The 27,107-nt window shown below is 36.9% G+C and overlaps 2 protein-coding genes across 4 annotated transcripts in view; one reads left to right on the top strand and one right to left on the bottom strand.

Annotated features, from left to right (window-relative positions):
• Positions 1-5,505: 5,505 nt before the first annotated feature.
• Positions 5,506-19,397, bottom strand: si:dkey-174n20.1 (uncharacterized protein LOC796174 homolog). Of its 3 annotated transcripts, XR_005635821.1 has the most exons (6): positions 19,222-19,397; positions 14,523-14,765; positions 13,713-14,015; positions 12,268-12,497; positions 9,217-9,377; positions 5,510-5,839 (listed from the first exon to the last, which is right to left on the bottom strand). XR_005635821.1 is itself a non-coding variant. In XM_039771419.1 (5 exons), the coding sequence occupies exons 1-5, from the start codon at positions 19,340-19,342 to the stop codon at positions 9,372-9,374; spliced, it is 903 nt and encodes a 300-aa protein (XP_039627353.1). In that variant the 5' UTR covers positions 19,343-19,397; the 3' UTR covers positions 5,506-9,371. The 3 variants fall into 3 exon arrangements, 2 of the variants coding, with proteins under 2 accessions (XP_039627353.1, XP_039627352.1); XM_039771419.1 differs by having other exon boundaries at positions 5,506-9,377; XM_039771418.1 differs by lacking the exons at positions 5,510-5,839; positions 9,217-9,377 and having other exon boundaries at positions 11,645-12,497.
• Positions 19,398-19,539: 142 nt separating this feature from the next.
• susd2 (sushi domain containing 2) overlaps positions 19,540-27,107 on the top strand; it is a 68,217-nt gene continuing 60,649 nt past the window's right edge. The window contains exons 1-5 of the mRNA XM_039771417.1: positions 19,540-20,286; positions 21,212-21,419; positions 22,663-22,811; positions 23,834-24,001; positions 26,549-26,720. Of these exons, the coding sequence (XP_039627351.1) occupies positions 20,214-20,286; positions 21,212-21,419; positions 22,663-22,811; positions 23,834-24,001; positions 26,549-26,720 (770 nt within the window). The 5' untranslated portion in view covers positions 19,540-20,213. The remainder of the gene's footprint in view (positions 20,287-21,211; positions 21,420-22,662; positions 22,812-23,833; positions 24,002-26,548; positions 26,721-27,107) is intronic.

The raw sequence follows: 27,107 nt of genomic DNA, 5'->3' as shown, positions 1-27,107 counted from the left end.
TGGGATTACATAATAGCTTCTCTTGGTTTTTAGGAATCTAGATTATTAATAAAACTTTGTTTAATTTCTGGCTTTGATCCTTCCCTGTGTTTGTTAGACTTCATTGTCTGCACAAACAATTGGCTATGTCAATGAAGATTATTTTGTTAGTTCTCACTTTAGGAATGCTGTATTTTTCTAGTCTCTTTTAATATTATATATTTTTTTATTTCATCTGTTCATAGTTACAATTTCCGCACTTGCTCTTTCTTTATTAGGTTTCAGAATATTAATATTTTTTGTTATTTGGTTTTATTTAGTTATTGTTTTTTACAATAAATAAGCAATTAGTAGTGCTATTGAGTTTGAAAGGGTTTTATTATTTTGGCCTTGAGTTCTGAGGTAAAATCATAACAGTTCTTGCACATTGCTTGCACATCATCTTAAAGATCAAAGACTCTGAAAATATAAAGGCACACCTTAATCTGTAGTTTTAGTGTAATTGGTGTTCATTGATCTAAGGACCAACAATCCAGACATGCAGACACTTATCCTAATGGGCCTCTAAAAATTTTTCAAAAATGTTAGGACTCATGTGAGAAGATTAATAGTGCTGACATTTAAAGGGAAAATGGGGAGACAGGAGTCAATAGCTGCTTTGCTTGGAAAGGGGTATGTAGTGTGCAAAGAAGGTCAACTTTGTTAGATGTTGTGATATCAAATAATAATGCTTTAAGATTGTGCTAACCAGGTAAGTTGATTTTTGCATAAAAGAAGGTAGTGTTATGTATTTTACTACAATTTTGTTTATTATGGCCCTGGATTGGATGTTGGTCAAATGTGTAAGTAAGGAATTCACTATACTCTATATATGTGACAATACTACTACTAGCATTGCTTCTATTACTAACTGGACATGCAGTCAGCAGGCTTTAAGAATGTCATATGTGCTGAACTTACTATGTTTGCTGATTTTGTTTTAAATTAGATGTGATTCAGACTGCACTTTGTGCCCAAGATGATAACCAACACTCCTCTCTATTTTAGTTAACTATGGAAGAGCCCAGTGCTCTGAAAAGAACACATTTCAGATGGAGGTGCTTTGCTTCACTCATTATATACACACACACGCACACAGGATAGTAACACTGATACTTATTCATTCTGGGCTGATATAGTGTCACCATTCATATTCACCTGTACATATCTTTGGGATCAGAGACAACCAGGCCAACTCCACTCAGTGAGAAAACCAGTGTCCTTCAAGCAGTTAGGGAGAAGCATTAACCACGAACATTAACTAAAAAACTAAACCAAATATAGGTCAAGGCAGGAGCATTTACAATGTTTACAATTTCAAATATTCACACTTCTAAAATTTTAAGTTTGGTTTTGATACACTCCAGTGAACCTGATCAAGTAAAACATGTAGCTAATGGACAGATCTTGTTACTCTTATCTGGCAAATTTAACATCTTTCATTGGAATTAAAGTGTGTTATTTTTGGTGGCACACAGAATACAACCAAACGAAGTCAATTCTTTCATTCAAAAAATACTGGCCTTTTCCACTGGTTTTGCAACACTGTCATTGTCAGGCTTGACAAATGCTGTGTTTGTAGGTTTGAAGCTGTAGGCCAGGATCACTAAATTACTGGTATCTAACTAACATGCAATGTACATCTGATCCATACAGTAATGTATTTATTTATATAAAGAGTCAGTGAGTTTAAACTGTAAAACAAAGATGCAACCATCTCGGAGCACACATGAGAGGATAGCTGGGAGAGACTTCAGCCTGAGACTACACTCCATTGTTGTACAGGAGACGTCTCCTTGTTGCTCACTTGTGACTATATCCTTATAGCCCAAAGACTGCTGGTTCATGGCTAGCTAACAGCCACATCAGAGAATGTATTCCTCGAGTGAAATAATAAAACCAGTTGCTTACTAGTTCTAACACTATTTTTAAATGTAAATATCAGCTAGAGATAAATGAACAGTCACAGCAAGGGATTAAAAATGCATATTGTTGTAGGTATAAAGGAGCCATAATAGCATTTTTTGACACACTTCTACTGAATGATTTGTTTCTTGGAAGTTCTCAGTGCCAGTGTGTCAGAGGTTCGATGTGCAGCATTGTTCATAATAGTACTCATTTTATTTTTTTTCTCCTTCACTACTACTATTGAAAGTGGGTCCAAAGAACTTTCCTTTTTAATCAGCTTGTTGATTCGCTGAAGAGAAGTGAAGGTTTTGACTATATGTATACTGTATTTAGTAAAATTACCATGTTTCCAGTAATTTCAGATGACAGTTTTCTTGTCAGTGATTAATGTGCTGTAACATTACAGTAAATAAAACACGTAAAGATTATTTGTAAAATTGTGCACCAATACCTCAGCAGTGGCATTCATGTCTATGGTAACTCTTCCTATGAAGTCAGCAGACGGATTGGGAGAGTCATGAGGTCACTGGAAAGGGGTGTGTGGCACTCCCGATATCTTTGCAAAGGACGAAGGACCAAGTATCTAGAGTCCTGGTACTTCCTGTCTTGCTATATGGTTGCGAGACATGGACGCTATCCAGTGACCTGAGACGAAGACTGGACAGCCACATAATACCTGGCTGGACCACGTGTCTGCCTGTGGGGTTGCCAACCAGGATCCCAAGCTGTTTCAATGTGGTGTAGGTGCAGAAACATGCTGTACCAGTGCATGCTCCCCAACCTGACCTGACCTGACCTCCATCCATCTATTATCCAACCCGCTATATCCTAACTACATGGTCACGGGGGTCTGCTGGAGGCAATCCCGGCCAACACAGGGCGCAAGGCAGTAAACAAACCCCGGGCAGGGCACCAGCCCACCGCAGGGCGTGCATTCACACACACACACACACACCAAGTTGTACACCAGTATTATTAGTTAATTCTGAACAATGTGAACTGGGGCCAAACTCAAACACCAGAAAGTTAGGTTCATTACCTAATTGTCTCTAAGGGGAAGATTCATCAGTTTATTTCTGGCAGCTAGATCCCCACACCTCTAGCACAACCTATGTCCAGCAGCACTTTGGGCAAAAATATAACAAATCTTTTCTCACAGAACTTTATAGAAATTCTCTAAAGCTTAATTTATCTATTATTTTGTTGGTCTGTTAAGGAAGCAATTGTGTAAATTTCTATGCAAGCCATCTCCTGCTACAAAATATACATTTATATGTCTAATCCTGATGTGAACGATTTTTTAAAACTTAACTGTGCACTTGGGAAAGCAGAGTGAGTATACAGTGTAATAATACAGTGCTGCCCTCTGGTGACCAGCTATAGAACCACAAATATTTTATTTTTATTGTTAATATTTATTGAACATCCACAAATCCCTTTAATCCAATTCATGCTGCATAAAGAAACTCATTAAATTAACAAACAACAAAACTTGGTCAAAATGACTAATTCTGCACATCTTCTCTATGATACACTAGCATTAAGTATTTCTAACTAACACATTGTTCTCAAAAAAAGTGTGTCAACAAATACTACTGGGGCTTCTTTATACCTGCAGGAACATGTCTTTATAATGCCTTATTGCGTCTTTACTCTTATCTTCAGGCAAATCAGTAGCTGTCTTCTTTTTTGTAATTTACATGTGTGTTGGATGGGAATGTTATTTGTTATTATATTTCTTAAGCTTTCACAAAAAGTTAAATTTCTCCATTGGGACAAATAAAGTGCAATCTCTCTAAGTAACTATCCTTTTGTTGCAGATACCATCCCAAGGCACTACCTCACACCAATAGCATGCATGTTTTCACATACTGTTTTACAGTTGCAAAGGCAAGTTAAGAGACATATTCAGAGATGCACAGTGGGATTGAGCCAGGACTTGAACTGGAAACTTTAACAAAAACAGTCCAATGCCAGGCAATCAGACCAACATCATGTGGAAGCTCACTTAGACAAGAGCTCAAAAAGAATATACATGTAATAAATTAAAAAGAAATCACACTCATCATTATTAAAGACTAAAGACCAAATTGAATTTTGTTTCTGTATGCCAGTAGACCTGCCAAAGACCTCAGTAGGTCTCCCACTTCAGCAGAACTAAAGGTAGGCATAACTGTTTCTTTCAAACCAGCTGATGGAACAGAAATCCCATCATTTTCTACTTAAATATTTGATGGAATTGAGCAAAAAAAAAAAAAAAAAGTGGAAATCATTCACATTTGGCTGAGAGGCGCCTCTTGGTTTGCCGGATTTGATTAAAAGAGCTCTAATCTGCATTTCCTCAGAGAGCTGTTAAGAAAAAGGTCTGTTCTGATAGATAAGGCTCGTGATGTCAAGTTTGAGACTTTCAGAGGGATCCTTAGAAGGTAGGCGTCCCCCAGCCATGGATAACTGGGAATAATGCAACAGCTTTTACTCCTGGGAGTTGACTTATATACAGTATGTCCATTTTGAAAAGCTCTTTATCTAATTAAAAGATTAGCTTGGTATTTTTGAAATCAAAGTTAGTTTTGACAATTGTGGTATAAAGATATATGAAAATTAAGTACACTCCATTAAATTTTTCTTTCTTTTTAACATACATGGACATTAGAAGACTTGCTCTTCACTTAAGAGTATCTATAGATAAAGGTGATTTAACTACAGGAAAAACAAAAATTTGACAATCCAATAATTTATTAAATGACAAATGAACAGAAATGCCATTACTGTGTGCAAAAAGCATGTCCACCCTTGGGTACTAGATGGTTATTGCCACCTCAAATAGGCATTTCCTATAACTGATTACAAGTCTTGGACATCGATTCAGCTCTATCATGTTTGAGAGGAGTCTTGCCTGTATAACCCTCTGGCCCAATGAATAATTAATTGTGGATTACATGATGGTGGGCTGTTCAGGCTCTGATGCAGCAAAGCAGCTCCGACCATAATATTTCTACCACAAGGCTTTACAGCTGGTATCAGGTTCTTCTGCTTAAATTCCATTTTGGTTTTCATCAAACATGTCTTACAGTACTGTGAACATATAACTCCATTTTAACATCATCTGTTCAGAGCACATTGTTCTAGAAGTCTTGATCTGTGCCTAGGTGGTCATGGACAAACTTAATAGTCTTGTTCTGGTCTTGGTTTCTTCCTGGCACACCTCTTTTGTAGAACAAATGTGGGCTTACTCTTTCTAACAGTAGAGTCATGCACTTTGACACCAAAAGTAGCAAAAGCTACCTGAAGATCCCATGATGAAATTCCGGTGTTCTTAGAGATTTCTTTCAGCTTTGTGCTCTACTCTCAAGTTGAACTCGCTGGGAAGGCCTGGCCTGAGCGAGCTGGCAGTTATTTGAAATGTTTTCCACTTGTAGATGATCTTCTTTACAGTGGAATGTTTTACCCCATTTCTTTGGAGTTCTTTTCAAAATCAATCCCCAGACTCATAGGCTTTAATAACCTTCTTTCTGAGGGCCACAGAGAGCTCTTCACACTTTAGCAACAAACAGCAAAACAAATTAAATGAGTTTTAAACAAGACAAGTTTATTTAAATTATACAACAGACAACCAAATAAAAATGTGGCATGGTGTTTGTTATATCACCTATCATTTATTGATACTGTTTAAATGAAGATTACATGTCCAAATATATTAAAAAAGAAAAAGCATTTCTTAGGGTGTACTGATATTTCCATAAATATGAACATTAATTTGCCCTAAAACCTTGTCTTGAGTAAAGCATTACTTTTAAAATAAAGGTAAGGTCTACTCTAGTGCCACAAACACGTGCTCTCTGACTATTTGGAGCTCTGAGATGTGACGTTCTGCCTTCTCACTTCAACATGTTCATGTGGGTTTCCAGTCAATCTATCCAGAAAAAAGCAATTAAAGATAAGTGGTATATTTTATAGAATTAAAGAGCAAGACAAATATAGTGAGTATGTATCAATTTGCTCCTAATGCATTTCGACCGAAAAAGCATTCACATGGCATTTCCATTTTGACACATCAGATTTAACATCTATCTGAACATGTTAACACAGCAATGGTGATTTATGGGACCCCAGAGCTAATGTGTAACAAAAACCTCAAAAAATGCAAAATATGTCCACTTCAAAGTCACGACTGTCCCCTTCATTTCTTTCTTGTTATGTGACTAATCATCACTCAGCTATACTTCAGTTACATTTTTTATTGACGTTTCAGACAAATAAGCTGTAATTTAATACCATGGATATATCCAACTATAAAATTGAAAAATCGTGTATCCTTGTTGCTGAAGCATACCTTTATGAGCTAGGATAAGGAACTACAACAAACTGAAGATAAGAGAACAAAGAAAGAGACAGAATTAGAAGGATGCAGGAGGAGAATATTTTATACCCTGAAACATTTCAAGGCTGCAGACAAATGATAGTTGGTGTACACTGGGAAAAGATAAAATAATATCTACTAATACTACTAAGAAAATGCCTTTGCTGCATAGATTATTACAAAGCATACCTGAATGTGAACAGTCTTCTTTGTCCCACAAGGGCACCATTTGTGTTACCAATGGGGATTCCTTCACAGTTCATCATGATATATGCCAACACCTCAACACTGATTCAGAAAAGGCCAATTTAGAGTGACCAGTTAACTTAACCCACAGGTATTTGCAATATGGGAAGAAAACCAGACTACTGAGAGGAAAGCCCCATACAAACACACGAGGAGAACATGCAGCCTCCTCACAGAGTGACTGAACCTAATCTACACCACTGCCCATACAGACAAACCCATTCTGCACCACTCTTGATATAGAAAATGACCAGGAGGTAATTCAAATTCTGTCACCTGAAGCTGTGAGCCACCATGTCACCATTCGGCAAACAAACTAAATTGCCATTTAAATAGAACACAAATGTACAATAGTTTCCTGACATAGCATAACATAAAATTCCTAAACTTATCCAGTTCCGAAGGATGGGGATGGAGCAAGAGCATATACTGGCAACACTGTGGCACAAGACAGAAACCAAACCTAGACTGGGTGGGAGTCCATTATGAGAGGAGTGGATCTTCAATTCCAAAGCTCTGTCTCGTTTGATTTTACTTCTCTGTCATACACAAGAGAATTTCCAGAAATGGCTCATTTAACAGTATTTTAGGTCAACTACATCTGTTTGGGATGTGGTGGGCATAAAACTGGATGCATGAAATTTGGATAATTTGAGGTTTTTGATGGACTCTTCATATGTTTGATTGTTCAATTTGGGACCCCACTGAAAGCACTAGTATCAGGAAACCCATCATCCCTGTGCTCTATGAAAACATGCTATAAAAAAATTCTTCTTGACCATCACACTACTTGACTCATCCAGTGATGTTCAATCGCAGCCTTCATTTACAGTACATGATCTCAGAAACACATTGTGAGAGGCAGCATGTGCCCGTGACCTCTGGTCAAGCAGTGTGATGTTGCTAGCAACTCAGTCATGCCAATCTTTGGTACGCCACAACAAAATTAGTGAAGTCTGATTTTGTTGTAACTTACCTGATGGTCAGACTCAGTTAAGCCAACATTGCGGTTAGGCAAGAATGAAGGCACAGTCCAATTTATCTGGTTTTAAACAGATCCACGCCAGAAAATCCAGCAGCAGTGTACTGCCATGCATTCCTTGATGTTGTATCTTGTTTTTGATGGAGCACATAAAGGGTACAAGAACATTAATGATTAACCTATAGACATGCTGTTGAGATGTCATAGATAACCAACTGGATTCTGTTATGTTATGTTTCACTATAATCCACAGTGTCAGATACTTGCTATGTATACTTCTTGACAATAATATTTGAAAGAGCAAGTTCTCAGCAAATTGAGCCACTGTGCGTCACTCTGTGCCTGACAAAGCCAAGGCTTATTAGGTGCATTTGCATTATTGGACAGGTCAGTTGCCTAACAATATCAGGCTATCTGTGCTGAAACAGTGGAGGAAGATGTCACACTAAAACGTAGAAGCAAAATCTAATGTCATACAGGTAGCAGCTAAAGGCTGTCTTGTGACATAATCCTACCCTTACTTTAAAAACGTTTGGTTTAGGGGCCCTAAGGTTAAGAAATTAATCTGCTCAGATGCAACAGAGTATTGTATTTTGGGATAAAAGATGACCAGACCTATTCCTACCCTGACCCAGTGAATATTTTGGGTTATCAAAAACCAACCCCTATCCTTACCTTAAAAACTTAAAGATAGTTGGCCCTGAAGTGAAGAAATCAAACCTTTCAAATACTATAGGTGATTCTGGGCTAAAAGACGTTCTGATCCATTAACGTTTGCAGCTGTTGCTCTGCAGCTTGTAATCACCATCAAAATTATGCATTGAATTTCCCTGTCTTCCACCTTGATGATTTTGGAGCCACGCACAGCACACACTTTATGGTGTTCCATTTTCTAAGTTCTTTCAATTTCAGCACACTTTACCCTACACGTAAGATTCAAAGTAATATGCATTCTTAAACAACACTTTTTATACTGCTAGTACAGTATAACTGACATTTGAATTTGGAACCTTCACAATAACTGTGTTAAAAATTAACAATAAGACACACTGTGCACTTTGACCATAAACCGGATAAGAGGTTATGTTGTAGAAATCGGGGTCCTACTGTTCTTTAAGAGTTATTTAAATCACAGTTTGGGCATTGCATTAAAATAATACATACATGAAATGCCTTTCCTGCTCTCATTTCGTTCTTTAACATATACAGCAATTTTGACCTCTTAAATGACAGGGCAGCTTCACGTTTAAATAAAAGGAGGAGATTAAATAAGACCATATGATTTGTCTGGCAATTGTGTGCCATCTAGTGTCCTCAAAGATAAAAGCAGTACTCAGGACAACTTTAGCAAAGCTTTAGCAGGCAAAGTATTAAAACACATAGACTTTCTCTAAAGTTAGCAAAGGTGTTATTACAATAGAACAGAGACTTTGCAGTGCACACATACCATAAGAGGATTTAAGATTCACATACAACTCCAACTGCAGCTGCAGCTTGGAAAAGCTTGGCAAAAAAAAAAAAAACATTTTGTTGGAGTAATACAAAAACAATGTCATGTGTTAAATCTACCCAGATACTTAAAGCACATTATTATCAACAACATTTTCAAGATATTAAAACACAAAGTTCCATCTTGCCTACACCTTAAGACATGTTTGAAAATCCTTTTGCATAAGACCACATCCTAAATGAAGAGGTGTACCTGTTTGAAGTGTACCTTAACCGATGCACTGCTCATTCAAATGCACTGGTCAAATGAAGGCAAGAATCCCCTGGAAAGAGTTAGGGTTTCATGTAGACTTTCTTCATATTCATTCACCACCTGATTTCAACCATCAACCATGTCCAATTCAGTTGCTATGTCTAAAAGGAAAGATCACATGGTTCCCTTTGATATGGTACATCTGATTCCTATAAAACGTTTATTGTGCTTTATTTAACTGCATGAGCAGAATGTAAAGCATAAAAAATAAGGAAAGCATTTAAATAAAACCTAAAACATGTTAAAAAATCTCATTTATTTTATTTTTCTCCATTGGCCTCAAAATACCATCTGTTTCTCCAGTAGTTTAGCTGTAAACCAATAAATTGCCCGTCATGCTGAGCAACTCTGATCTTACAAAATGACAGGCAAAATAATGCAAGTTAACATTTAGCATGTGAGTTTTCTGTTTCTTTTAGGGTTTCTGAAATGTGTTGTTATCAGCATTTAAACTTTTAATTTTATACTTGTATAATAGCATTTTTTCCCTTTTATACACATCCAATATCAACATTTTACTTATACATTTCATGACCATAAAAAACAAATATCACAATTATTGTCAAAGGCATTAAACTAATGGTGGTGCAGATAAAGATCCGAGTCTCAGAGAATGAATAAAAAAAAAATGAAACAGTTGCTTCCTAACCTTGAAAAACACAACTGTTTCCAAAGGTATGGTTATCCCAGTCAAATCACATTTCACTAAGTTGTACAAACATGTCATATTTGTGCAGTTACCATTTGCTGAATTCTGTGAACGAAGTGTTCGATTCATGAACTCAACAGGCATATTAGGGCTTAAATACATCCTGATGAAGACAATTTCAGAATTCAAGAAATGTGTCGACTCTTTTAACCCTCAGTAGTGATTTGCTCCAACATTTAACCTGAAAGAGTGAAGTGTCTTGAATTGTGCTTCAGATCATACAAGAAGCAACTCTGCCTTGTTATAAGTTACTTATATAAATTTTGCACTAATCCAGTTAGTTAAGTCAGGTGGGAAGGTCATTTACAGCCAACGTACAATGACGAATAATTTTCTTGAAAAGATGGATATTATCAGACTGAAGAAGAATATGAAGCCAGGCTGGTAGATAAGATAAAGCAGCTGAAACATCACAGACATTTAAGAGAAAGAGTTTAAATAATGAAAGCACTGAAACATGAAGAATGCAATCCACAAATGGCTACATGTAGTCAGAGAGACAGAAACACAACTACAGGTGGCAAAACAAAATGCTGTAGCTGACCAAAGCTCATCGGGCAATTCAGAGTTTTTTTTTGAGGTATACTATATGAAAAGCAGTAGTGAGGTCAAGGAGAATGAAGAATCAGAACTAGCGTCAGTGTTTACTACAAAGTCATAAACTATGTTTTGAAATCAAAATAAGGACTAAAAGCAAATAAAAAAATTAAAGGGTTTTCATCAAGAAAGAAGGATTAGAGGAGAGAATAGTTGAAGAAACTGAAGTGCTGAGGTTGGCTGTTTAAACTCTGAGACAGCAGGAATCCAGAGTGAAGGAAAGGACAGACTGAGAGAGGGTGTGCTTATGTGTGTAAAAGAAACTAGAAAATAGAAGAAGACTTGAAGACTAAAATAATTGGGAGAGAGGAGTGGGACAGATTCCTAAGAAAAAATGCTAGTTTGGAAAGCAACAAAAGCAAGTAGTGTTTGGACGAATTCATTGGATCCCGTCAGTTGTTTTACAATGTTTAAAAATCATCACGATTGCTTTGTCAAATAGAGATCACCACAGGAACACTCTGGCGACAACAATGACTTTTGGGAAATGTCCAGATATGGAAAACCATATGTATCTCCATCTTTGTTACTGTCTGTCTCTTAGTCTTAAACTTTCTTAACTCGTCAGTGGACTGGGGGAGGATTAATTCTTTGACAGCAGTCTGACCATACTGGGGCCACAAGGTCCATGTTAGAAAAGCAATTTTATTAAGGCTGGCAAAAATGTGAATAGAGCAGTAAAATCTATAGGAATGACTTGCTAATAATGGGATGGATGGAAAAAGACTGCACAAGAGAACATGAAGATATAAGGAAATAATTGAGTACATGAATGATAAGTGATATACATCTTGCATATGGCTGGCATCATATGTAGGGAAGTAGGCAGATTGCATAAGATTAAAAGAAACAAAGAGAGAAGAGAACCATTGGGTTAGATAAGAAGAGGAACTGCAGTAGGGACGATATAGACTGTGCAGGACAGGTATGTTATCTGTACTCGGGTAAAGCCAGGGGAGAAACTCAGAAAATGTAAATAGGTTGAGAAATATTAAGAAAAGATATTGGAAAGGACTTTATAGAAATGCCCAAATCCAGAATAATTCCAAGAAGACAAAAATATACAAAAGTATTGCCTTTATTAAATAAATACACCACATAAAGAGGGATGAACAAAGTAAAAAGATAAAAGTACAACGTGAACAGAACAACTACTCTGGAGGTAATCTGGGCCTTCCCAGGTCATGAACCAGGTCTACCTGGCAAAAGTGGCTCACCCAAAGGATTTGTTTCTTTTAAAGCACTATTTTGTTTAATAAGACAACTTTGGAATCCTTCTCAGAAAAATAAAACCCCATCAGAGATTCTTTAAAAAGATTTCGGCAACTCCCAACCTTATTCTAAATATCATGTCAGTCTCTGAGAATCTTTGCAAATCAGCCATCATTCAGGTGATCTGTAAGAATGCCAAGTAAATCCTGTCATGGTATTCAAGTATAGAAATGAAACTTGCTGGATTAAACCATTCAAACTGTCCCTCTTTGTACTCATGACTCACAATGAGAAACTTGTAATGCAAGTGACACCACATCACAAAAATAAAATGTGTTTTGAACTTTAAGATAAAGCCAATACAATTACTTTTACTGATCATGCCATCTTAATAAATTAACCACTTTAAGGGCATCACTCTGAAAGCACATAAACCATACTTAAGATTTTAATTTCACCATTCGTTCACTCACTTCCCAAAGCTTCTTAGCTACACCAGCATCTTCAGCAAAAGGACGCAGTTTAGCAAGTTGACAGTTTGAGAAGAAGCCGCCATTATGCTGTAGCACCTCGTCACTGACTGCACAGTGGACAACTGTTTGTGCACCAACTTCAGGGGACACAAAAAACATCAACATGATGACATGCATGATTATGCGAAAAAGAATGGAGAAGTTGGAGGTCCAATTGCTATGGACATACCCTGTTAAAAGAAAAACATTGGTTATATTTTTATAGTGTAAAAGCAAACATTTGGCCCTCTAAGACTAGTCACAAGAAAAACTTTTTATCCTGTGTATATTATTAAAAATAATAATAATAAACCTACTGTAGTTTATAAGCAGAGAAAACAACATATGCAGAGTAATATTAAAGTATTCCCATCAGAACTAAATATAAACTAAAGCATATTAATAATTATCTTTAAGATGTTAAATTAAATCTTCTCTAAATCAGCCTTCTGTATACTTTAAACTGAATGGAAAGAATTGTATTAAGCATGCTTCTACTGGGCACCATACAAGTAGTTTAAAAATGGCAAATAAAATATCTTATTGGGAAACAACACTTGCTAAGAATGTAATGAGTTAAAAAAAGAGAAATCTTAAAAGAATGAACATACTTGGTAGTATGTTTGAAGCCTTCTTATGGTGCTGCAGTAGAGCATGTTTTAAACTTAAGAATGTATACCGAAAACAACTTCTTAAAATTAATTTAGGATTCAATACTAGTAGCTAGAATAGTGTGCCACTAGACCAAAACCAGGATTAGGTGCATTAGATTTGGGCATATTCAATACCAGAATATGAATTCGGTCCAATGCAATAGCTGCCAATGTATTTAATAAGTTTTACCCTAGAATGACATTAGTTACAGAATAAGAGCACACATGTGCAATGGTCATATTTCAATACAAACTCATAATTAATACTGAGGTTTATGTGGAACTGGTCCCTCTATGTGTGTGAGTGGGCCCTGAAATTGACTGGTGCCCTGTCTAGGAGTAATTCTTCACTTCTGCCAAGTGTGCGGCCAAGATAGGCTCCAGCTGCCTAAGTGACTGAATTGAATACGTAGGAATGAGAATGTTATATTATGTCCTCCCTTAAACACCACTTTGGTATTCTTTGTGGGGTTCTCTCTCTCAAATAGTAACTTTTTGAATTCACCCCAAGCAGGCCGAATGATACCCTATAGCCTCCCCCATGTTATGTATGTACTCACATCATTCCATTATAAAGTATGTTTAAGTACTCCTCACATACTCAATCCAGGGCATCATAATATTAAAAGATATCACTTAGAAAGTTGTGTGTGCCAGTGCTTACCAATAATAAGACCTGTATTTCTAACACTTTGTTTAACAAAGAATCCCAATGTCAAATAACTGTACATTGTAAGTAAAATGAAAACTAACCTGGATGTACACAGTAGGCCACGACTCCTTTTCCTTCCATAAGTCTTGCTAGCTCCTGAGTGAAGTAGATATTTGCCAATTTACTGCGGCAGTAGGTGAAGAAAGGAACAATATTGTAGTTCAAATCTTTAAAGTCCAGCTTCTGGTACTTATATACAGTAGAACTGAGGGTAATCACACGGCATGGGGCACATTCTTTTAAACGACCAAGCAAGAGGTTAGTAAGTAGAAAGTGACCCAAATGATTGACACCAAAGCACATACTAAACCCATCATCTGTCCAATCCAGCACACCCTGTATACCTGAAAAGAGACAGAGAAGACATGCGACAATACCTTATTTTAGTTTGGAGGGTTTTAATCAACTTAAGGCTACATGAAGGCTTACCAGACTAAGACTAGGTTTACTAAATCACTTCCTTCCACTTCTCATCAGTTCTGAACTCAAACAATCAAATCTGTTTCCACACAGTAACAAGGAGTGTCTCAGTTCGTTCCTTCCAAGTCACCCTCTGTCTCTGCCTCAAATCTTCATTAATGTTCTTCCTTAGCCACATTGCAGATACCTCTTCAAGCTTTTAAATTCATGATTCCTTCAACAGAAACCTTTATCAGCCATTGTTTTGTATGCAGCTAATAAAGAAGTCCTCAAATGCTAATTCTACCATATGCTGAAAGTATGATGATATGATGATGACTCAGATGACACAAATAACAACATTAAAGTTCACTTCCATCAGAAATCATAAGATACAATGAAAGGAAGATAATTACAAATTCAGAAAAACATAGCTATGTTAACTTTCCTACCAGCATTATTGATCAGTATATCAAGTCTCTTCTCAATCTGAAGGAAAGTTCGACAGAAGTCCCGGACAGACTGCAAATTGGCCAGGTCCAGAGGCATACTGAGCACGTTGAGACTGTGACTCTCACTCTTGATTTCCCGCACAGCTGCATCTGCTTTCTGTGCATCTCTGCAGGCAATAATCACCCGGGCTCCCCGCCTGGCCAAAGCGACAGCAGTCTCTTTACCAATTCCAGAGTTTCCTCCTTTAAAAATCAAAAACATAAAATACAATAATGGTGACTTTCCTTTTCTTATTCACTCTTCAAAAAATGTATAAAAAAGCCAAAATGACACCTGAATTAAGAATTGGTTAATTAAGAAATAACAAGGCTTGAATCACATCTGATGTTAAGTTCCACTACTAAAAGATGACATTTATCATTTATGAAATGCATAAATCACTGTTAGGTAACTACACTAGTTCAAAATGGAATGAAATTTTAAAATATTTAGTATCCAATGCAAGACATTTGCTCTGTAATTCAGACTTGACTACAATTCTTAAGACACAAATGTTTTGTTTTCATACATTTACAATTTTTGACTGGGAGATGGTATATGAAGCCTGCACTGTTTACAAGAGATGTACAGAAAAATGAGCAGTACAAGTAGAAATACTCTATGCAGAATTCCATGTTGTTATGTAAATATTTGACAGCAAACATTGGTTTATCAACTTTTCTTCTGACGTCTAAGAGAACAAACAAGATGTTGCAGAATCCAGTTTTGCTTATGGGGTTTGGGCAACTTAGATGTAAACATTTTGTACATTCACATCCAGGCCTCTTCAACAGTTATATTTTTGGATCACTAAAAATGTAAAATGTCCTTTATTATGTCCTTAATTTACCTCACATTTCAAAACTTTTTTTTTTTCCAATAAAATATTTTAATGTAACTAAAGATGTAAATGACATCACACCATTTCCTCACAGTGACTAATTAAAAGCAGCTGTTGATTAAAAATCATTTAGTCCATATCAGAAGTGGGAGCTGTATAATGGCAATTGTGAAGAGTGGGGAATTCATTGAAAATGAATGCTACCATGATTTTAGCACTTTTTTTTTACTTAACTGTCTTTAGATAATATATGCTGCAAAACAGTATTTCATAAAATGTGTCCATGCTGTTTACCTAACAGTGAAGGACATCCTCTCCTCATAAATGGGTATCACTAGGAGAGCCTGCCAGCCACCCGTCCACTATAAATGCTGTGCTAATGTGCGTTTATTCACTATACCTCCACATCAGTGGGTGTAATGTTTGAGGAATAAAGTCGACAGACACATAGCACACATCTAAGCAATGCCTCAATGTTAAAACATATTGAGAAGGACTTACTTAGAAATAAGCCAATTCACTTTTCTTTTGTCTGCGGTGGGCTGGCACCCTGCCCCGGGATTTGTTTCTGCCTTACGCCCTGTGTTGGTTAGGATTGGCTCCAGCAGACCCCGTGACCCTGTGTTAGGATATAGCGGGTTGGAGAATGACTGACTGATTGACTTTTATTTTGTTGCTTTATTTGCAATATAAAATTAAAACAAATATGTAAAGATATAAATAAATATTCTGCAGATAGAATACTGTCACAAAACTGAGATATGTCTTCTGCTTTCCCCATACTGAAATACGTAAAGTTGCTAAAGCTTACTTATTGCATACCCTCCAAATATACCAGCAGACCTGGCTCTGTCCCAGACTTGCTGCCCTGCTAATCGTGACCCACACACAACATTCAAGTACAATAAAACTTTTCAATGATGCTCCCACAATCCCACCCCAAAAAAAGAAATGAAATCTTCGATCAGTTTAAGGTAGGAGTCATTTACAACTCTAATTCTAACACACAAATGGATTCTAAGTATGTAGATTCCTTGTAGCCAGGACTTTGCACCAGCAGAGTCATCTCCTACACAACCGTGCTCCTCTGTATATTATAGATTGTAGTTTATGTGAAATTCTCATTTGCACATAGTTTTTAATTAATAAAAAAGGTTGAAAAAGAACAAATTCATACAAACTGCTAGCCTGGATTATTGTTATTTTCAGCTTAATTTCAGTTTACAGTTAAAGGAAAGATAAATAAGAAATAACATCTGAGTGAAATAAGGCTGAATTAAATTATTCGTCAATAGCAACACTCTGTCAAGGTACATTCAAAGCACTTATTGTACAATTTAAAAACATAGTGGTATAAAACCAATTATTATACAACAATTACATGCATTAACACACCCACATAAATAAAGATACTTACATACTGTACATAATGTTTGTCTTAATTGTAAAAGAAAATACTGCTAGCAGAATATCTGTCCATTTATTGTGAGGAAAACAAAAATGTCAATTTATAACTTTATTCAAAAGGTGCGAAGTCAATGTTTGAGCTGAACTATGCCAAATGGCCTTTCTTCCCTTCTTGGCCATTCTACAATATCATAACAACAAACGTCAGATGGCATTAAATCAAGTAGCATGTGTTAAACTTGCTTATTGAGAGAGAAAAATGTAATTAATGATTTTTAAAAAAGGTGAATCAAAAGGTGACAAGTTTTTCCCTCAGCTTGGTTAGTAGCCTACTATATAAGGCAAATCTAATCACCTTTCTTTCTCAGCTACCCAAAAATGTCACATTTGATTTAGGGCTGATTTCCTCTTTTCCTTTTTTGAGGCAAGACTCCAGAGGATGAGTGGGTGGTAAAGTTGGGAGAAAAAATAAAACAAGAAAAGGGTGTTACACTTAAAATGTCTTTTCTTTTTTGGAAATCATGTAGGTGAATATAAACAATGTATACCTCAGAAGTGAAGGAGGAAAATCAATTTGCACAAAATGCTCCTGAACAGAGGTCTCATTTATAAAACTTTGAGCATGAAAGTATGTATACACCAAAAAAAGGAAAATGTGTACACATACACCAAAAAATATAAAAACAAAACCTGGCTTACACAAATTTGTACACAATTTACCATTTATAAATCACAATCATTTTGTAAGGTTGCATATATACAGTAAATGCACCTCAAGCTACACCTGGGGCCACTGAAACAACCATAGATGGACCATGCTTGTACATATGCAGTTATAATGATGCAGACCTTCACTGACTAGCAGAACTGCCTCCCACCTGATGCATCCAGGCATCATGTATAGGATCTTTAACAATTCAACTGCCAAAGCTACTTTGCCTCAAAATAAATGAACCATGGGTTTGAATCAGGCCACCAAGTCATGATTTGAATGAAGCGACTCATCAGTTGGTTTATGGCTTCCAGCACAGCAGACATGACAGACATAAAGCTTGGCTGCAATATTTCTGCCCTGTTGGCCAATTCCCTGTGGAAGGTGCCTGTTGCCAGAACCGTTTCAATCACTGTTGATACCTGGAAATGGTCAGGTAGAGTTTGATTTCGAGGAGCCTGTCTTTCTAATGCATTCTAAGAGAATGGCTCTTGGAAGCCTAAATTGTCCTATAAGCTATTCAACATCATGGGAAAAATACCCTGCCAGTCCCTAAAACCTTGCTCCCTTCATATGTGACGAGATGCTCAGTCTTCAAATAGTGCCAAACATGATGCATCAAAACAACAGGTTTAATGGGTTATTAGTTTGGCAGTGACTATGGCCATCATATCATAATTATAGTGATAAACTGCTACTAAAGGTTTTTATCATTTTAAAAAAACATAAGACAGTGTAAAAGCGTATTATGATATCACAGAAAAAGTGTCCTCATTTTCAGAGAAAGAGAGTTGTTAGCCCTAGGTACATCACTCCTTTACAAAGTTCACACAGGCAAGCAGAAAAGAGTGTGCTGTGAGCAAATTCAACAAAACCATAAAAGTGTCTCGTTTTGCCTTAATCCAGTTGTAGAAATGTTGAAACAGTGTGGTCGGGTGACAGACATTGCCCTTGGGGGCTCAGGTTGGGTATGGGGAAAAAAAAAGGGATGAATGTTATTTACTATTACTATTTTTATATATATATATATATATATATAAGTGAAAGATTTCACGTTTGACTGTGTTTTGGTCAGTTTCATGACCGTTCATAAATAGCCCAAGGATGTAATAACAAATATTCTTCTTTAGGCTGCTCCCGTTATGGGTTGCAACAGCGGATCACCGTTTTGTAACGCATGCTTTTTTTTTCGGACTCACGGTGATGATGTTATTACCGCACTTTGTGAAATCTAAGCGTTTTGCCAAAAGATAACATCATTCGTGGACTCGTGGTCGTGTACTTTTTTTTTTTAAAGAAACCGGGGTTCTTTCTTATCCCCTTGCTTTGTATTGTGTCTTCATCCGCAGAATGCACCCTCTTGTACATTAACGGTCGTATCGGGTTCAAGAGGCTCCAAGGACGTAAAAACACTGTACAGTATTACGGTGACAAAGTACAAGTATATACTAAAAGCAGCAATAACTGGCTACCAACTCGACAGTGGTAGGAATGAAAACTTACAGTCATAGCTGGCCTCAGTGCCCTTGATGTAGGGATGAAACCTAATTCTGGAGGATATATGTTGTGTTGTCACATGAGCAAGTTCAATCAGTAAAAGGTTCGCATTCACGTTATTCTATTGGTACGTTTCGATACTGATAGCATACAGCAGATGTCACTTGACCCCACTATGCCAGCCGTTGAAACAAGCGCTTACCCGTAATTAGCACGGTCTTTCCATCGAGCCGTTTGGGATCCATGCAAAATTTTCTTTTCTTCATCCATTTCAGAAAGAGAAAGGTTATTAAAGAGGCAAAGACAGTACCGATTACATACATACTAGTAAAAACGTGAAGGCTGGTTTTTTAAAGACGCTACAGCCGATGTAACGCAGAAAACACCCTCTACGTCCAACGTGTCCAATCAGCACACACACGATTAAGACGCTGTGCCAATCGTTGCTCGCCGTTCCTCTTGGGGAGAGGAGGAGTTATTGCGCTCAATAGTCTGACAGAGGGGACCCTTCCCGCAATAGTAGACCATTTGTTGAATAATAAGTACCATTTCTACACGTTAACACTTACAGTAAGGTCACATTTGTTATTACATTTTACGTATTTCTGTATAAAGGTTTTGTTTGTTCATCGTAAACTGCTTTATTTATAGATGATCAAAAGTTATTTTTAAACGCTCTTAATATTTCACATAAATAAAGGGGGGGCACGCCCATCACGACGGAAAGTCTATTGAGTTAAAAAGCACCAGGGTTCGCTACATTTCAAAATCAACTTCTGACATGTGTATTGGACAGAGGTTATTTTTCGTAGTGTGTACCATTGCCGTTGCACGTGTGTGAACCAATCAGAGGGTAGATTAATATTATGTGACCATTTTTGTGTTGTGTTTTAAGAAAACTAGGCTATCCACTTTTTGCTTTCCGATACCGTTGTCTGTCAGGTTTTATGGATTTTGAGTGACAGCCTGTGCGTGTAAAAATACAACATAACAAAAAGACATTTGTCGGGAGATAACGACTGAAGAGCCAGCAATTTGATGTGCAGATTCTGGTTTAAAGGGATGTTTAATATTTAGCTTATGAGTCAGCGAGGGAAGCCTTATCAGTGTAACCTTTGAGACAATTACCTGTACTTGTCACCAACGACTTCAACTGTAGCGATCCACTGAAACGGCAACCAATCGGCAACACAGATGTCCAAGCAGCCAGTGCCTGGAAGATTCTGCCTGGCGGTCGTGGTACTACTGCTCACCTCGTGTGCCCTGGGTAAGTGTGCGGGCCGAACGTCCTGTGTGCTTCGTAAGCGAATCGCGGTTAGTGGGCGATTAACTGTGAATATAGAGGACCATCTCTACCAACGAACGACATGCCGGGTCACATGATTATTTGTGGCGCAAAAAAAATAAGACAAGACCCCCTTACCTTTGCTTCAATATCCATATTTCTTTCTGAATGACATCCGCAAATTGTTGATGGAAATTAGTTTTCCTAATTTGGAACTTTAAATCTGCTATTTCAGATTCTCTTGAAATAATTGGTAGATAAATAGTAGGTGAACAGTCTGTGACACACTGCTTTAACTCCTAAAATTCACACGTTGGACTTTAAAGGTACTAGTAGCTTTTATGTGTTCAGGGAAAGGAAACAGTTCTAGAGTAAGAAAAAATCACTTTAGCCAATACACTGTACAGAGAATTGGTGAAGCAAAAAACAACTGAATAAATAAAAGGTTTCAAATAGTGAGATCACTTAACAATTATTAAAATCATATTAAGTGTCATGTAGATCCACCACCCTGCATTCAATCCATTAGAGATATCAAGGGGTATGTGTTTGACATATTGCAGCAACATCTTTTCATGCTCACCCATAAAACATGTCAATATTCTCACAAAAACAGGAATAGTAGAAAGTCTATCCTCCCCAGGATCAAGGGCTCACCATACTGGGAAGCATTAAAAGGCATATTCCACTGTTCATTTCTTGACAAAATATTTTTCTTTCTCACAGTTCTTAAAAATAAGTGAATGAGCTCAGATAAGTGCAGAAGTCAGTTTATGAATACAAAGACCTTGTTTAACCAGTCAATGAATTACCATCCTAAGGAACAAGACTCTCCTCAAGACAGTAACTCTTCTGAATCTGTGGCACCTGCTTTCATTACTAAATTCGGATTAACTTTTCTTTTTAGCAAGTGGACAGAGTTTGTGTGCAAACAAATGTGGCCAGCAGCTAGAGACATGTTCTTGCCATGCAACCTGCGAGTCTTTGGTCGAGTGTTGCGAAGGGTACCGGCAGTTCTGCCTGCAGATTTCCCCTTACTCTGGCACTGTCATGGGGGGTACTGATTTCAGGATCCTACAGGTTGAATTTCCTCCACTTGGTAAAGTTTACTGCAGGTGAGTGGCAAATAGATATTCTTCATACTAAGTCCACACCACATTTTTTTGACTACTATGTGCAGTATCAGGGTTTTGCTGTCTTTTGTATCCTTGTATTACTCTACTAGGAGATCAATTTGTTCTGAATGTGGAGTGTGTGTAAGTGTGAGTGCGACCTACAACACATTATGAACTTGTCCAGTGTCTCTGTATGGAATTAGGCTGGTTTAGAAAATGAATGAATCACAGTCAGTGGTTGTTTTGGGACCAGTGTTGCCAAAGAAAATATCCAGATTATGAACCAAAGCCTAACGTGAACAATCAGGATGGATTTGTGGAGTTTCATTGACTGTGATGTTGACTCCCTTTGATGTTACATTTAACGTAGGCTAGTACAGATAGTGGACAGCTGAAGAAAACAATACAAATAAAAAGAACTGCACTGCACTGAATTTATGTACTTGGATTCTCATTCACACCAGCAGGTGTTTTATAAATTGGACGGACATTCCTTTTCTTAATTTTCATTAAGAAATGCTTTTACAAATTAGCAGACAAGCAAACACCAGTCTTTTCCTGTTCTTGATACACTCCTATCATTCATCTATTTTCTAAATCCACAGTTTACTGTAGTGGCAGTAATAGGTCTGGTGTATGAGGCACTGAGGCAATTTAGAGTCACCTGTCAAAATGACAACATGACTTTTGATAGTTGAATGCTTTTTCTGAGAAAGACACATATTCTGCACACTAACCTTTGTCCACTGTCTGTATTAGTACTCATCAGAATTTTCTCTGCATTCCAGCCTGTTCTGACCACATCACCATTCCATGGTGCACATGTTCTTGACAGGTCTCACGTCACCTTGAAATATAAAATATTGCAACTGAGTCAGTACACTTGCAAATGTCAGAATGCCAGACCTTTCTTTCAAAAACACATGTGACTTTACCAAATAGGCAGTATTTCTGCCGTTTTTGCAAAAGGAGAGGTATGGGCATCTATATGCCGCATGACTAAACGGTTCTTTGTTTGTTTCTTTGTTGTACAATGTTGGGAAATAATCTTGAATAATTGGAAAAGGCATGCTGATAAATTCAAGACAGAGACGAAAAAACCAAGACAAGACCCCTCAGTGACAGATATAATGGATTTAGCTTAGCATTTAATTCAAGCTACTGTATATGGTACATGGTAAAGTGTTTGTACATAACATATCCAATTTCTTATGTCTGCTTTCTTCATAAATGTGCATTTTAGGTTTAACTCTGAAATTATAACAAATGGCTATGTAGACCAGGAAGGCAAAGGCCACTGCATTTCTCCATTGTTGTATGAAACTGGCTGGATTCCTTTTGAAGTTTCCTCCGATGGTACGACATATAACAGGAGTGGATCCTGGTTAGCAGGTACTGTTAATTTTATTTAATTATATATATATATATATATATTATATAACAAGAAAAGTATTGGCAAGTTATATCTGACAAAAACAGAAAAAGACATTTTGTAGGACAAAACAAACTAACAGAAAACGTTTTTGTTTAATATCTATTGTAAACACACGGGGTCGATCTTGAGCCATGACCAAACCCAACATTATGCCAAAGGCCAAATTAAGTGAAATAATCCATCCATCTTCCATCTTTCAATCCCACTTATACAGAGCAAGGTTGCAAGGAAGCTGGAGCCTATTCCATCAAGCATCAGGTACAAGGCATAAACAAAACTGCACAGGTACCAGCTCAAAGGGTGAAAACACATACAGTATACACACACCCATACCAGGGGCCAATTTAGTATCTCCAGTCCAGCTAACCTGCATATTTTGGACAGTGGGAGAAAACTAAAACACCTGCAGGAAACCCATGTTGGACACTGAGGGAACATAACCAAAATAATAATATACTTATGAGTAAACATAAAGGTCCAGGCTGTTTGGAGACTGCACATAGCAGAAAACAAGCAAAGAAACAAAATCCTAGAGCCACCTTAGGCCTTCCTAATACAAGTTCTGTGTCCTGTTCATCTGGCAGGGTGACTTATTCATTGGCCTAACTTTGTGTACTTCCAACTTTCTCTATTTCTTCTGTCAGTCAAGTGCTTGTTCACAAAATGTTCTTGGATCTGTACTCACTGAAACACTGTCCTGTAAGCTTTTAGGACCCAGTCATGAACTAATCCTAAGGGCAGCATGAGCTGGCAATTGTTTTGTATGTCAGGCTGATCTACAACCTGTTTTAGTAAAGCATGGTAAAAAAACTGGATACTTTTAATATAGGGAAGTAAATAATTTTGACAAAGGCAATAACAAACTTACTTTAACTTGGCCTTTAAAATTAGTACTGGTTTACACACTTCAACATTTATTTATAAAATAAATGTATTTTCCTATAACCTCCCAATACTTATTTCTTTTTGTTTCCAATAGTTCATCATAGTAAAGTGAACTCTCAATTTAAAAGCATACTTGAAAATTCAACAAAATGGCAGTACTATGGGACTCCTGGTACAGGAGGATCCCTCACCTTAAAATGGAATTCATCATTCATCATGGAATCGTCTCTGAATGTGGAACTCTGGGGTTACAGGGAAAAAGGTACGTGTACATGCCATGCATAAGACTGAAGGCAGTCGTTTTCCTTGCTGTGACCTTAGTATGATGTGCAAATGAATGCCATTATATACAATCCATCTACCCACCCATCCATTGTTGAATGTGCTTAATTGGGTTTTAGGGTTGGTAGCCTGTCCAGCTAGCAGTGGGTACAAGGCAGGATGCAACACTGGCAATTCTGCACAGATATGCCCATATACTGCATGACAACTTTATTTGGTAAATCTATCAAACAGCAATTCATTCCCCTGTTTGCTCTCAGAACAACCAGAATTCACTAGGGTATGGATTTAATGAGATGCTGAAAGTGTGGCAGAGGGATGCTGGCCCATGTTGACTTTTACGTGTCCCATTAGTTAATAGCAGAGCTCTATTTAATTTGCTCATTTTCATTTATCTTATTAATGCTTGGTTGGCTGTAATAAAATCTGACAATTTAGGTCCATATCAGAAGAGAAACCTGGATGCTACACTCATGCTTACATCTACAACGGGCCTATTTTAGAGTGCCAGTTAGTCTAGAAATTTTTGGGATAGCAAAGAAAAACTGAAGTGCCCAATAAAAAGTGCACAGTCACAAACTGATTGTGCAAACTTTCCACAGAATGTCTCCAGGCCTAGGATTTAAACCTTCAATGAAGCACAGAATATTACTTGAAGCACAATCCATACCGGATATTCACAGAACATTCAATTTTTAGCAGTATATTTTTATTTATTCATTATTTAGCAATCATTTGCCAAGGAATTCTTTTCATTACTTTGACCATGCTATGTAAACCACAATTAAAAAACACATGTCTCTTTATTTGTAAGGTACAATCTCCTTTTTTTTGCTAATTTTGATTCAGAGTTTTGATTTGTAAGCCATCTACTTGAAATTTGGCAGTTTTATATGTGACATTTACACATTTTTCTCATGTTTGCATAGTTTCTGTCCAGAGTTACTCTTATGTTCCAAGGTAATTCTAAATCAGCCCAGAATGTATCAGCCAGTGTTGGTTCTTGACTTGTTCTTAGTGCTCCCAGGATAGGGTCTGGGCCACACATTCCTGTATTAGAGTACGCTTGTAATAATGATTAATTTCTCTGCTATTTAAATATGACCACTTTACTTATAATATGCATTCCAGAAACAATGTGTTCATTTCAACTATCTGTGCTATCTTCTTATTTTCTCTACAATCAGCTTTAACCACACAAGCCTGAAGTATATTAAAAGACAATCCACAGTTTGCATAGTACACTATACAGTGGATAAGGATTCATACACTATTATACAACATGTATTTATATAAAACACCACACAAGTATGATACTGAAAATTGTACATTGCTTACAGTACATGTTTGCATAGCTTAGTGTATTTAGACTCTGGCTCTGGAAACAGAGCACTTTACTTTTTTATTTTAATGCACTACCACTCTTCCTTTTTAAATATTGTGTAGTTTTCATAGCACATTTTTCTGGTTTGTTTCTTGTACCTCAGTTTTGTTTGGATCCGCACACATTCACAGAAGACACTGTGCAATTTTAATTGCCTATTAATAATTTTTCGTGCAACTTTATCACATTTTCTAGTATTTCTCCCATTAAAACAATGCCATCCTCAGTGATGTATTTAGGATACTTTGATTAAAAACACAGTGCTTTCCACCTTCATGAACAAGGCTGGAGCTCTCGAGTTCTTCTCTTAGTTCTTTGTTAATGATCCCTTGTGCTGATTTCTAGACCCTGACAGTTATTGTGCTCATTTGGACATCAGAACAGTCTACACGAGAATAGACCATTCAACCTAATAAAGTTCTATAATCCTATCCACTTTCTACTTCTAAAAAAGATCAAGTTTAGTTTAAAAAGTTCAAGGTTGCTAAAGTCCTATTGTCTACCACACTACTTGGTAACTTCTTCCAAGAGTCTATGGTTCTCTGTGTAATGAAAAATGTTCTAATGTTTGTGCAAAATTTACCCTTAAGAAGTTTCCAACTGTGTCCCTGTGTTCTTGTTGAACTCATTTTAAGGTCACAGTCTCGATCCAATTAACAAATTCCCTTCATAATTTTAAACACTTCAATCATGTCTCCTCTTAATGTTCTTTTGCTTAAACGACTCACTCATTTAATCTTTCCTCCTAATTCTTCCCCTGTAGCCTGGAATCAGCCTAGTAACTCTTCACACATGTGGTTCTGGTTTTGGTCTAACATGTTACATGAAGTCAAATGTGTTCAATAATACCAGGTCCTGTATGCATTAATATATAAACATTTAAGCAAGGGTGATCCAGTTCAGTCACAGATGTTTCAGATAGAGTATTATTAATTACCAGATGTTTGATTAGTGTCTGTGAAAAAACTCCTTACCTAATCGGTTTTACTTTATAGCTGTGCACACATTTACAATTCCAAGCAGTACCAGTTTTTGTTTATTATAATTGCAAATTTAAATATTTATGTCTTTGAATTACACACATTAAAATTGTATACTCAAAATGACCGGTAAATGTTTCCGTGTTGTGTCCCTGATATGAAGGTCATCCCTACTCAGATAACTGGATTCCAGAATGGAAATATTTATACAGCTTAGGAAAAGATGTACCCAACAACGCCTCCTTCACTTTCTTCCCACAACCTGCAAGGGTTTCCTCAGAGTTTGAAGTTGGAGTGTTAAGGCTCAGCCCTAGAAACGCAGAAGAAGGAGAGAGGTAGATTCAACATTGTTTTAATTTTAATACCAGCACTGTGTTTATCATATAGAAACTGTGGTGTAAAATTAAGACACTTTAGTGACAACCACAAGACATAAGGTGCAGTACTTAAACAGTCTCTTTACTTGAAGTACATTTATTCTAAGCGGCCACACTACTATGTAAAAATGTTGATGTCCATTATGAAAGCCACTAAATGAAATAATGGTTGCGCAGTAACAGAAACACAGCACAGTTAATTAAAAGGGTGCTCATTTGCTCTGTAACATAAGAAAAATCTCAACAAAACACTCAATATGTGTTTTATAGTAATTTTATGCAAGCCATATTGATGTGCATTGTATAAACTGAAACAAAGATGTCTACATTTTAAATATAACATTT

The sequence above is a fragment of the Polypterus senegalus genome, chromosome 12 (assembly GCF_016835505.1).
Source record: "Polypterus senegalus isolate Bchr_013 chromosome 12, ASM1683550v1, whole genome shotgun sequence".
Taxonomy (NCBI): domain Eukaryota; kingdom Metazoa; phylum Chordata; class Cladistia; order Polypteriformes; family Polypteridae; genus Polypterus; species Polypterus senegalus.
Note: the sequence above shows the minus strand (reverse complement) of the source record. Positions and strands in the feature narration are given on the sequence as shown.